Consider the following 10000-nt stretch of genomic DNA (forward strand, 5'->3'; position numbering starts at 1 on the left):
GATGGAATCAGAGCTGATGAGCTGCAGCGTGGACAGATTAATGACGTTACGCTCTGATGGATGTGAAGAATGGAAACATGTTTATTGTGATTGTTTACAGAACTCAGAAACAACAAACCTTGAGTTAGACTAATAAAGATGAATGAAGTTTATTTAACCCGTTTCCTGTCTGATACCAAAGACGACGTTTTCTAGATCAGCTCCACGTAGTTGGCGGGGAACATGCCGTAGTTTCCGTCTGGTCCGAATCCTCGCCACCAACCCTCATCCACCATCTCTATCCCCGTTATGATGTCATCAGGGTCAAAGGTTATCTCAGTGTCGTCCACTGTGGAGGAGAAGTGAAGGTGAAACATTGTGTGTGTGTGTGTGTGTGTGTGTGTGTGTGTGTGTGTGTGTGTGTGTGTGTGTGTGTGTGTGTGTGTGTGTACATACCAGCCTGGTAGTCATAAACAGCTCTGGCTCTGATGTTTTGTCCTCCAGCCTCCACATTCGTTTCTTCAGCCTGTTTTTTATAAAAACATTAAAAACTTTATTGACCTGCTTGTGTTTTTAAAAATGACACTAACGAGTGCCGAGACGGAACCCGTGATGTCACATGTCGAGCGCCAGGCGGCCAACACTGACACAACCACACGGTACTCACTGATGGCGTGTTGTGGTAAATATTTTCATACAGATCGTGTTCTGTAACGACGGGCTGCGGCGCCTCACGCAGATCGTGTTCTGTAACGACGGGCTGCGGCGCCTCACGCAGATCGTCCTGAGCCGGAGCGAGTCCTGTGATCAACAACAACTTCACTATTCAAATATCTCAAAGAAAAAACAGGAAGTCCTCTCGTCCAATAAGATCAATCGAACCTGAAGGAGCGTCGTCTGCATCGTCATCAAACTCATCCGACCACTCCTCTTCCTCCTCCGTGTACGCAGCGCCTGGGACAGGAAGTGATCACAGAGTCAAACACAGAGACAGGAAGTGAGAGTTTTCATGAATGTATCATCGAGCTGATTGGTTAGGAGCAGCTAAACAGACTCTTTGTGTGACCTGCAGGTGGAGCAGGTGAGCTGCTCCTCTCTGGGGGGGTCGGGGAGACAGCTGGAACAGGTGAGTGAGACAGCTCAGGTGAGACAGGTGTGAAGGGAGACAGGGGGGTCATGGGGAGGACCCGGACTGCTGCTGGGGCGGGTGGCGACCCGGGCCGCTCCAGGGTTTCTCTGTCGAAGGATTTCTGAGCAAAGAATGGACTCTGCAGCTTCCCTGAGAGCGACACGTGAACAACGTTAAGGTCATGTTCCAGCAGGTGAGGCTGAGGTGGATCAGGGTCTCTCACCTGGTCTGGATCCTGCAGGAGACCACCTGTCGCTGCCCTCCAAGCTCTGCTCCCTCTGCTTAAAGACGTCTCTGGGATTAAACGCTCTCTGAGAAATCAGAGACTTAGCCTCCTGAAGGTGACGGACAGATGAACCAGGTAAACGAGGACGAGAGAGGAAATCATTTCCAAACAGTCTGTATTTCATCGTGTTAGCACTCATACAAAGTGAAAAACAAACAAACACAAACAACATGTTTACAACCAATCCCATCAGTTTTATTTTACATCATTTTGTTACTATACTGTCCTCCATGTTTTTATTTGTCCTGTTTGCTCATTCACTTCTTTTGTCCCCCTTTTTAATTCATTCATTTTATTTACCGACCCTTTTCCTTTTCTTTTGTTTGTTTGTTTGTTTTTGTCTAAATCTGCTTTTAAAACTGTATCGTACCACAGTTCCCCTCTTTTTGTATCTTTTTTTATTGTGTATGCACGTTTTGGTGAATAAAAGTTAAAAAAAGTTTTGAAAAAAAAAAAAAAAAAAAAAATTTCAATTCACTTCAATTTAAAATTTAAAAAAGGGGTGTTACAACACTTAAATATTAGAAGACGTTTGTCCTCTTACTTTGTGGACATTAGTAGTTTCAAACCAAACAGAATCCTACATTTCCCATAATGCACTGCTTCTTTCAAATGTCAATGCTCGTGTGATGAAAAACCGTTTAGCGCTGCTAAATGTAGCATTGATCAGACTCGTTGTTTCCTTCTGATCACAGTCATGCCCTGAGCCAATCAGTGGAGGTCTTCACCGGTCGACATTTAAAACCTTAAAGTTCCTTTTTCATAAATGGACTCACATTCGCTTTCTGCACCGACGCAGCAGATTTGATTCCCGTCTTCCTGCTTTCGTTTTCCTGCTGGTTCTAAAACACAAACATGAAGATATCTGTTAGCTAGGATCAGAACCAGGTCTCAGGATCAGAACCAGGTCTCAGGATCAGAACCAGGTCTAAGGGACCAGAACCAGGTCTCAGGATCAGGACCAGGTCTCAGGATCAGAACCAGGTCTCAGGATCAGGACCAGGTCTCAGGATCAGAACCAGGTATCAGGATCAGAACCAGGTCTAAGGGATCAGAACCAGGTCTCAGGATCAGAACCAGGTCTAAGGGACCAGAACCAGGTCTAAGGGATCAGAACCAGGTCTCAGGATCAGAACCAGGTCTCAGGATCAGGACCAGGTCTAAGGGACCAGAACCAGGTCTCAGGATCAGGACCAGGTCTCAGGATCAGAACCAGGTCTCAGGATCAGAACCAGGTCTAAGGGACCAGAACCAGGTCTCAGGATCAGGACCAGGTCTCAGGATCAGAACCAGGTCTCAGGATCAGAACCAGGTCTCAGGATCAGGACCAGGTCTCAGGATCAGAACCAGGTATCAGGATCAGGACCAGGTCTAAGGGATCAGAACCAGGTCTCAGGATCAGAACCAGGTCTAAGGGACCAGAACCAGGTCTAAGGGATCAGAACCAGGTCTCAGGATCAGAACCAGGTCTCAGGATCAGGACCAGGTCTAAGGGACCAGAACCAGGTCTAAGGGATCAGAACCAGGTCTCAGGATCAGAACCAGGTCTCAGGATCAGAACCAGGTCTAAGGGACCAGAACCAGGTCTCAGGATCAGAACCAGGTCTCAGGATCAGAACCAGGTCTAAGGGACCAGAACCAGGTCTAAGGGATCAGGACCAGGTCTCAGGATCAGAACCAGGTATCAGGATCAGAACCAGGTCTCAGGATCAGAACCAGATCTAAGGGACCAGAACCAGGTCTCAGGATCAGAACCAGGTCTCAGGATCAGAACCAGGTCTAAGGGACCAGAACCAGGTCTCAGGATCAGAACCAGGTCTCAGGATCAGAACCAGGTCTAAGGGACCAGAACCAGGTCTAAGGGATCAGAACCAGGTCTCAGGATCAGAACCAGGTCTCAGGATCAGAACCAGGTCTAAGGGACCAGAACCAGGTCTCAGGATCAGAACCAGGTCTCAGGATCAGAACCAGGTCTAAGGGACCAGAACCAGGTCTCAGGATCAGAACCAGGTCTCAGGATCAGAACCAGGTCTAAGGGACCAAAACCAGGTCTCAGGATCAGAACCAGGTCTCAGGATCAGAACCAGGTCTAAGGGACCAGAACCAGGTCTCAGGATCAGAACCAGGTCTAAGGGATCAGAACCAGGTCTCAGGATCAGAACCAGGTCTCAGGATCAGAACCAGGTCTAAGGGATCAGAACCAGGTCTCAGGATCAGAACCAGGTCTCAGGATCAGGACCAGGTCTCAGGATCAGAACCAGGTCTCAGGATCAGAACCAGGTCTAAGGGACCAGAACCAGGTCTCAGGATCAGAACCAGGTCTCAGGATCAGGACCAGGTCTAAGGGACCAGAACCAGGTCTCAGGATCAGAACCAGGTCTCAGGATCAGGACCAGGTCTCAGGATCAGAACCAGGTCTCAGGATCAGAACCAGGTCTAAGGGACCAGAACCAGGTCTCAGGATCAGAACCAGGTCTCAGGATCAGGACCAGGTCTCAGGATCAGAACCAGGTCTCAGGATCAGAACCAGGTCTAAGGGACCAGAACCAGGTCTCAGGATCAGGACCAGGTCTCAGGATCAGAACCAGGTCTCAGGATCAGAACCAGGTCTAAGGGACCAGAACCAGGTCTCAGGATCAGGACCAGGTATCAGGATCAGGACCAGGTCTCAGGATCAGAACCAGGTCTCAGGATCAGGACCAGGTCTCAGGATCAGAACCAGGTCTAAGGGACCAGAACCAGGTCTCAGGATCAGGACCAGGTCTCAGGATCAGGACCAGGTCTCAGGATCAGGACCAGGTCTCAGGATCAGAACCAGGTCCCAGTCTGATGACCTGTTAGCTAGGATCAGAACCAGGTCTCAGGATCAGAACCAGGTCTCAGGATCAGGACCAGGTCTCAGGATCAGAACCAGGTATCAGGATCAGGACCAGGTCTCAGGATCAGGACCAGGTCTCAGGATCAGAACCAGGTCTCAGGATCAGGACCAGGTCCCAGTCTGATGACTTGTTAGCTAGGATCAGTACCAGGTCTCAGGATCAGGACCAGGTCTAAGGGACCAGAACCAGGTCTCAGGATCAGAACCAGGTCTCAGGATCAGGACCAGGTCTCAGGATCAGGACCAGGTCTCAGGATCAGAACCAGGTCTCAGGATCAGGACCAGGTCTAAGGGACCAGAACCAGGTCTCAGGATCAGAACCAGGTCTCAGGATCAGGACCAGGTCTCAGGATCAGGACCAGGTCTCAGGATCAGAACCAGGTCTCAGGATCAGGACCAGGTCTAAGGGACCAGAACCAGGTCTCAGGATCAGAACCAGGTCTCAGGATCAGAACCAGGTCTAAGGGACCAGAACCAGGTCTCAGGATCAGAACCAGGTCTCAGGATCAGGACCAGGTCCCAGTCTGATGACCTGTTAGCTAGGATCAGAACCAGGTCTCAGGATCAGAACCAGGTCTCAGGATCAGGACCAGGTCTCAGGATCAGGACCAGGTCCCAGGATCAGGACCAGGTCCCAGTCTGATGACCTGTTAGCTAGGATCAGAACCAGGTCTCAGGATCAGAACCAGGTCTCAGGATCAGGACCAGGTCCCAGGATCAGGACCAGGTCCCAGTCTGATGACCTGTTAGCTAGGATCAGAACCAGGTCTCAGGATCAGAACCAGGTCTCAGGATCAGGACCAGGTCCCAGGATCAGGACCAGGTCCCAGTCTGATGACCTGTTAGCTAGGATCAGAACCAGGTCTCAGGATCAGAACCAGGTCTCAGGATCAGGACCAGGTCTCATGATCAGGACCAGGTCCCAGGATCAGGACCAGGTCCCAGTCTGATGACCTGTTAGCTAGGATCAGAACCAGGTCTCAGGATCAGAACCAGGTCTCAGGATCAGGACCAGGTCCCAGGATCAGGACCAGGTCCCAGTCTGATGACCTGTTAGCTAGGATCAGAACCAGGTCTCAGGATCAGAACCAGGTCTCAGGATCAGGACCAGGTCCCAGGATCAGGACCAGGTCCCAGTCTGATGACCTGTTAGCTAGGATCAGAAGCAGGTCTCAGGATCAGAAGCAGGTCTCAGGATCAGGACCAGGTCTCAGGATCAGGACCAGGTCTAAGGGACCAGAACCAGGTCTCAGGATCAAGACCAGGTCTCAGGATCAGAACCAGGTCTCAGGATCAGGACCAGGTCTCAGAATCAGGACCAGATCCCAGTCTGATGACCTGTTAGCTAGGATCAGAACCAGGTCTAAGGGACCAGAACCAGGTCTCAGGATCAGAACCAGGTCTCAGGATCAGGACCAGGTCTAAGGGACCAGAACCAGGTCTCAGGATCAGAACCAGGTCTCAGGATCAGGACCAGGTCTCAGGATCAGAACCAGGTCTCAGGATCAGAACCAGGTCTAAGGGACCAGAACCAGGTCTCAGGATCAGAACCAGGTCTCAGGATCAGGACCAGGTCTCAGGATCAGAACCAGGTCTCAGGATCAGAACCAGGTCTAAGGGACCAGAACCAGGTCTCAGGATCAGGACCAGGTCTCAGGATCAGAACCAGGTCTCAGGATCAGAACCAGGTCTAAGGGACCAGAACCAGGTCTCAGGATCAGGACCAGGTATCAGGATCAGGACCAGGTCTCAGGATCAGAACCAGGTCTCAGGATCAGGACCAGGTCTCAGGATCAGAACCAGGTCTAAGGGACCAGAACCAGGTCTCAGGATCAGGACCAGGTCTCAGGATCAGGACCAGGTCTCAGGATCAGAACCAGGTCTAAGGGACCAGAACCAGGTCTCAGGATCAGGACCAGGTCTCAGGATCAGGACCAGGTCTCAGGATCAGAACCAGGTCCCAGTCTGATGACCTGTTAGCTAGGATCAGAACCAGGTCTCAGGATCAGAACCAGGTCTCAGGATCAGGACCAGGTCTCAGGATCAGAACCAGGTATCAGGATCAGGACCAGGTCTCAGGATCAGGACCAGGTCTCAGGATCAGAACCAGGTCTCAGGATCAGGACCAGGTCCCAGTCTGATGACTTGTTAGCTAGGATCAGTACCAGGTCTCAGGATCAGGACCAGGTCTAAGGGACCAGAACCAGGTCTCAGGATCAGAACCAGGTCTCAGGATCAGGACCAGGTCTCAGGATCAGGACCAGGTCTCAGGATCAGAACCAGGTCTCAGGATCAGGACCAGGTCTAAGGGACCAGAACCAGGTCTCAGGATCAGAACCAGGTCTCAGGATCAGGACCAGGTCTCAGGATCAGGACCAGGTCTCAGGATCAGAACCAGGTCTCAGGATCAGGACCAGGTCTAAGGGACCAGAACCAGGTCTCAGGATCAGAACCAGGTCTCAGGATCAGAACCAGGTCTAAGGGACCAGAACCAGGTCTCAGGATCAGAACCAGGTCTCAGGATCAGGACCAGGTCCCAGTCTGATGACCTGTTAGCTAGGATCAGAACCAGGTCTCAGGATCAGAACCAGGTCTCAGGATCAGGACCAGGTCTCAGGATCAGAACCAGGTCTCAGGATCAGGACCAGGTCCCAGGATCAGGACCAGGTCCCAGTCTGATGACCTGTTAGCTAGGATCAGAACCAGGTCTCAGGATCAGAACCAGGTCTCAGGATCAGGACCAGGTCCCAGGATCAGGACCAGGTCCCAGTCTGATGACCTGTTAGCTAGGATCAGAACCAGGTCTCAGGATCAGAACCAGGTCTCAGGATCAGGACCAGGTCCCAGGATCAGGACCAGGTCCCAGTCTGATGACCTGTTAGCTAGGATCAGAACCAGGTCTCAGGATCAGAACCAGGTCTCAGGATCAGGACCAGGTCTCATGATCAGGACCAGGTCCCAGGATCAGGACCAGGTCCCAGTCTGATGACCTGTTAGCTAGGATCAGAACCAGGTCTCAGGATCAGAACCAGGTCTCAGGATCAGGACCAGGTCCCAGGATCAGGACCAGGTCCCAGTCTGATGACCTGTTAGCTAGGATCAGAACCAGGTCTCAGGATCAGGACCAGGTCCCAGGATCAGGACCAGGTCCCAGTCTGATGACCTGTTAGCTAGGATCAGAAGCAGGTCTCAGGATCAGAACCAGGTCTCAGGATCAGGACCAGGTCTAAGGGACCAGAACCAGGTCTCAGGATCAAGACCAGGTCTCAGGATCAGAACCAGGTCTCAGGATCAGGACCAGGTCTCAGAATCAGGACCAGATCCCAGTCTGATGACCTGTTAGCTAGGATCAGAACCAGGTCTCAGGATCAGAACCAAGTCTCAGGATCAGGACCAGGTCTCAGGATCAGGACCAGGTCCCAGTCTGATGACCTGTTAGCTAGGATCAGAACCAGGTCTCAGGATCAGTACCAGGTCTCAGGATCAGGACCAGGTCCCAGGATCAGGACCGGGTCCCAGTCTGATGACCTGTTAGCTAGGATCAGAACCAGGTCTCAGGATCAGAACCAGGTCTCAGGGTCAGGACCAGGTCCCAGGATCAGGACCAGGTCCCAGTCTGATGACCTGTTAGCTAGGATCAGAACCAGGTCTCAGGATCAGAACCAGGTCTCAGGATCAGGACCAGGTCCCAGGATCAGGACCAGGTCCCAGTCTGATGACCTGTTAGCTAGGATCAGAACCAGGTCTCAGGATCAGAACCAGGTCTCAGGATCAGGACCAGGTCCCAGGATCAGGACCAGGTCCCAGTCTGATGACCTGTTAGCTAGGATCAGAACCAGGTCTCAGGATTAGGATCAGGACCAGGTCTCAGGATCAGGACCAGGTCTCAGGATCAGGACCAGGTCTCAGGATCAGGACCAGGTCTCAGGATCAGGACCAGGTCCCAGTCTGATGACCTGTTAGCTAGTATCAGAACCAGGTCTCAGGATTAGGATCAGGACCAGGTCTCAGGATCAGGACCAGGTCTCAGTCTGATGACCTGTTAGCTAGGATCAGGACCAGGTCTCAGGATCAGGACCAGGTCTCAGTCTGATGACCTGTTAGCTAGGATCAGGACCAGGTCTCAGGATCAGGACCAGGTCTCAGTCTGATGACCTGTTAGCTAGGATCAGGACCAGGTCTCAGTCTGATGACCTGTTAGCTAGGATCAGGACCAGGTCTCAGTCTGACGACCTGTTAGCTAGGATCAGGACCAGGTCTCAGTCTGATGACCTGTTAGCTAGGATCAGGACCAGGTCTCAGTCTGAGGACCTGTTAGCTAGGATCAGGACCAGGTCTCAGTCTGATGACCTGTTAGCTAGGATCAGGACCAGGTCTCAGTCTGAGGACCTGTTAGAGACCCAGATGATATTTAAATAAAGATCTTCTTACTTGTCTCTGCTCCTCCTCCGCTCTCTCCTCCTCGTCCCTCTGCTTCTGGTAAAGTCTGAAACATGGTGAACACACACAGAGATTTCATCACTGCTCCTTCAGCTGGTTCAGATCTTCCTGTTCAGCTGGTTCAGGTCTTCCTGTTCAGCTGGTTCAGGTCTTCCTGTGAGTGACTCACTTATTCTGTTCAATCAGCTGAGCTCTCTCCCTCGCCCTCTTCTGCCTCTCCCTCGCATGCTTCTCGTCCGTCTCCCTCCTCTCCCTCTCCACCGTCTCTCTCTCCTGCTCCACCCGGACGCTCTCCTCCTGACGACGGACTTCTTCATCTCTCTGGAGGAGCGAGGAGAGAGACCTGTTATTCTTAGACCACATCAAACTAAAGACGCTCCAGGACCCGAGAGTCACAAACCTGAGCTTTGGACCAGAAGTCGTCCTTGTTGGTTTGTTGGATTTCTTCCACAGCGTTGACTTTTCGATACACAGATCCCTGTTGGATTAAAGATATGTTAATTCTTCTCAACAATAAATACATTTGATTCATATCTGCTCAACACAAAGGGAAGAAACTGGAGACACTTTGGGAGTAAATCTGTTAAATGCATAAATACATCCACAGCTTTTGGAGCTAAAACACGTCTGCCTTTAATAACTTTATCTGTATTTACAGATTTGTCTTTAGATTTACAGATATGAGGATCTATTTAATAAAGGTATAAAGAAATGGACAGCAAGCCTCCCCCTGTTGAACAGGATGAAGACAGAATCTGTCTGTGACGGGCGCTGACATCTGGGAATCTGCACCCAGAGTCGATGCAGAAGAGATCGGCCGGAGTATAACGCCGATCCTGCTAACGGAAACCCGCCTTTAACTCCCTGTGAAAAGGTCAAAGGTCGCTCGGGGGGGTTCAGTCCACAGCAGATCAGATTCTTGTGTCAGTTTGAAGCAGACTCTCACGGTGATGGGAAGTTCAATGACCTCTCACTGGTCCTCCTTTACTCTGATAATCCAGAGCACGCAGCAACGTAGAATTCTCATTGGACAACACAGCTGTCAGTCAGGGACCTTTTTATATCATCAGATAACTGATTTAAAAAAACTTAGAAAAAAGACTTGAAGACAAAGTGGCGTCATAATAACTTTCATGAGAAAATATTTATGTGATGTGCATTTTGATTTCATAGTTTGATCCATGTCCCAGCTGTTTACATGATGGAGGCGGAGCTTATGACCTATACTGCAGCCAGTCAGCAGGGGGAGCTCTAAGTCTTCTGGCTTCATTTGAGGCGACATGTTCCT

General features: G+C 50.9%; 1 protein-coding gene across 1 annotated transcript in view; it reads right to left on the minus strand.

Annotated features, from left to right (window-relative positions):
• Window positions 1–63: 63 nt before the first annotated feature.
• LOC110006237 (drebrin-like protein B) overlaps window positions 64–10000 on the minus strand; it is a 12563-nt gene continuing 2626 nt past the window's right edge. The window contains exons 6-15 of the mRNA XM_065965950.1: window positions 9113–9190; window positions 8882–9033; window positions 8704–8758; window positions 2171–2236; window positions 1332–1443; window positions 1046–1258; window positions 862–933; window positions 647–780; window positions 436–505; window positions 64–328 (exon numbers count right to left, since the gene is read on the minus strand). Coding sequence (XP_065822022.1) covers window positions 192–328; window positions 436–505; window positions 647–780; window positions 862–933; window positions 1046–1258; window positions 1332–1443; window positions 2171–2236; window positions 8704–8758; window positions 8882–9033; window positions 9113–9190 — 1089 coding nt within the window. The 3' untranslated portion in view covers window positions 64–191. The remainder of the gene's footprint in view (window positions 329–435; window positions 506–646; window positions 781–861; window positions 934–1045; window positions 1259–1331; window positions 1444–2170; window positions 2237–8703; window positions 8759–8881; window positions 9034–9112; window positions 9191–10000) is intronic.

Source organism: Labrus bergylta, chromosome 17, assembly GCF_963930695.1.
Source record: "Labrus bergylta chromosome 17, fLabBer1.1, whole genome shotgun sequence".
Lineage (NCBI taxonomy): Eukaryota > Metazoa > Chordata > Actinopteri > Labriformes > Labridae > Labrus > Labrus bergylta.